The sequence below is a fragment of the Colobus angolensis genome, unplaced genomic scaffold, assembly GCF_000951035.1.
Source record: "Colobus angolensis palliatus isolate OR3802 unplaced genomic scaffold, Cang.pa_1.0 Scaffold39, whole genome shotgun sequence".
Classification (NCBI taxonomy): domain Eukaryota; kingdom Metazoa; phylum Chordata; class Mammalia; order Primates; family Cercopithecidae; genus Colobus; species Colobus angolensis.
The window spans coordinates 1,911,143-1,913,988 of record NW_012117265.1 but is presented as its reverse complement, the minus strand read 5'-3'; the positions used below and the strand labels follow the sequence as shown (position 1 = coordinate 1,913,988).

The 2,846-nt window shown below is 48.4% G+C and overlaps 1 protein-coding gene across 1 annotated transcript in view; it reads left to right on the top strand.

Moving 5' to 3' along the window:
• Nucleotides 1–2,846, top strand: part of TSPAN16 (tetraspanin 16) — a 23,822-nt gene that overhangs the window by 12,705 nt on the left and 8,271 nt on the right. Inside the window, exon 3 of the mRNA XM_011954815.1 lies at nucleotides 2,412–2,564. Within this exon, the coding sequence (XP_011810205.1) occupies nucleotides 2,412–2,564 (153 nt within the window). The remainder of the gene's footprint in view (nucleotides 1–2,411; nucleotides 2,565–2,846) is intronic.

Genomic DNA, 2,846 nt, shown 5'->3' with positions numbered 1-2,846 from the left:
GAACCTGGGAGGCGGAGGTTGCAGTGAGTTGAGATCGCACCACTGCATTCCAGCCTGGGCGACAGAGGGAGTCTCTTTAAAAAAAAAAAAAAAAAAGAAATAGCCAGTCATAGTGGCGCATGCTTGTGGTCTCAGCTACTCAGGAGGCTGAGGTGGGAGGATCGCTTGAGTCCAGGAAGTCAAGGCTGCAGCGAACTATGATGGCGCCACTACACTCCAGCCTGGGTGACAGAGCAAGACTCTGTTTCAAAAAAGAAAAAAGATTTTAAAAAAGATACACAAATGAAATGTATCGTTTAACAATTTTTTTTGTTTTGAGTTGGAGTCTCCTTCTGTCACCCAGGCTGGAGTGCAGTGGTGCAATCTCAGCTCGCTGCAACCTCCACCTCCCGGGTTCAAGCAATTCTCCTGTCTTAGCCTCTCAAGTCGCTGGGATTAGAGGCACCCACCACCACGCCTGGCTAATTTTTGTCTTTTTAGTAGAGATGGGGCTTCACCATATTGGTCAGGCTGGTCTTGAACTCCTGGCCTCAGGTGATCCGCCGGCTTCGGCATCCCAGATTTCTGGGATTACAGGCATAAGCCACTGTGCCCGGCCTAAAATTTTTAGTAGAGATCTTTCAGCATGTTGCCCAGGCTGGTCTTGAACTCCTGGGCTCAAAGGATCTGCCTGCCTAGTCTTCCTAAAGTGCTAAGATTTTAACTGTGAACCACCGCGCCCAGCCCTATTTATTTAAAAAAAAAAAAAAGTTTTGCTCACTATGTTGCCCAGGCTGGTCTTGAACTCCTCACCTGAAGTGATCTTCCCGAATTGGCCTCTCAAAGTGTTGGCATTATAGGCATGAGTCACCGCAACTGGCTGATGCCTTTCTGCATGCTGGTTTTGGCTTCTCAAGCTTGTGATGGTACAGAATGTCTCTCTTTCATTCATTCATACAGTCCTCCCACGAATATTTATTCAGTATCTGTTATGAGTCAGGCACTGTTTAGGGTTTTTGTTAGGGCACAAAAAGATCCTTGTCAGTGCTGGGCACGGTGGCTCACGCCTGTAATCCCAGCACTTTGGGAGGCCGAGGCAGGTGGATCACCTGAGGTCAGCAGTTCGAGACCAGCCTGGCCAACATAGCGAAACCCCGTCTCTACTAAAAATACAAAAATTAGTCGGGCATGGTGGTGCATGCCTGTAATCCCAGCTACTCAGGAGGCCAAGGCAGGAGAATTGCTTGAACCTGGGAGGTGGAGGATGCAGTGAGTAAGATCGCGCCATTGCGCTCCAGCCTGGGTGACAGAGGGAGACTCCGTCTCAGGAAAAAAAAAAAAAAAAAATCTTTGTTGGGCCAGGCTCAGTGGCTCACATCTGTAATCCCAGCACTTTGGGAGGCTGAGGCGGGTGGATCGCTTGAGGCTAAGAGTTTGAGACCAGCCCAGGCAACATAGCAAGACCAATCTCTACAGTAGATTAAAAATGTAGCCAGGCATGATGGCCTACTCGAGAGGCAGAGGTGGGAGAATCGCTTGAGCCCAGAAAATCGAGGTTGCAGTAAGCTATGATCTCAGCACTGCACTTCAAACTGTTTTTGAGGAACTGCCAGACTCCTTTCCATAGTGGCTGCATCATTTTCCATTTCCATCAGCAATGCAGGAGTCTAAGTTCTCCACATCCTTGACATCTGTCATTTTCTGGGTTGTTTTTTTTTTTTCTTTGAGATGGAGTCTCACTCTGTCACCCAGGCTGGAGTGCAGTGGTGCAATCTTGGCTCACTGCAGCCTCCGCCTCCTGGGTTCAAGTGATTCTCCTGCCTTAGCCTCCTAGGTAGCTGAGATTACAGGCGTGCACCACCATACCTGGCTAATTTTTGTATTTCTAGTAGAGACAGGACTTCACCATGTTGGCCCCATCTCTACTAAAAATACAAAAATTAGCCAGGCATGGGGGCATGCGCCTGTAATCCCAGCTTCTCAGGAGGCTGAGGCAGGAGAATCACTGAGGAGTTCAGCTTTTTTTGTTTTTAGAGACAGGGTCTTGCTCTGTTGTCCAGGCTGGAATGTAGTGGTGTGATCATAGCTCACTGCAGCCTTGATCTCCTGGGCTCAAGCGATCCTCCAGCCTCAGCCTCCTGAGTAGCTGGGACTACAGGCATCTGCCACCATGCCTGGCTAATTTTTTAATTTTTTGCCGAGATGGGGTCTCACCCTGTTGCCCAGGCTAGGAGTTCAGCTTTTACCCTGAGTGAGATGGGAGCCAGGGAGGGTTCTGAGCTGTGATGGGATGTTTGTAAGAGGACATTTAGCACAGTCTCTGGAATATTGTGACCACACTAGACAGTAGCCATGGTAACTATGATTTCTGATGTGTTTATTATATTATTATTTTAAAGAGACTCTCCAAGTATTTCTTCTCCTCTCTATAGCTAAAGTGCTGTGGGGTGAATAACTACACAGATTTTTCTGGCTCTTCCTTCGAAATGACAACGGGCCACACCTACCCCAGGGGTTGCTGTAAATCCATCGGAACTGTGACCTGTGATGGACGCAATGTGTCTACAAACGTCATCCACCAGAAGGTAACTGGAGATTTTGTGTGTTGCCTTGACAGACCCCTGAGGGCTGGTGACTTTATTTTTATCTTATTTTGAGACAGAATTTCACTCTTGTTGCCCAGGCTGGAGTGCAATGGTGCAGTCTCGGCTCACTGCAACCTCCACTTCACAGGTTCAAGTGATTCTCCCGCCTCAACCTCCCAAGTAGCTGGGATCACAGGCATGTGCCACCACCACACCCTGCTAATTTTGTATTTTTAGTAGAGATGGGGTTTCACCATGTTGGCCAGGCTGGTCTCGAACCTC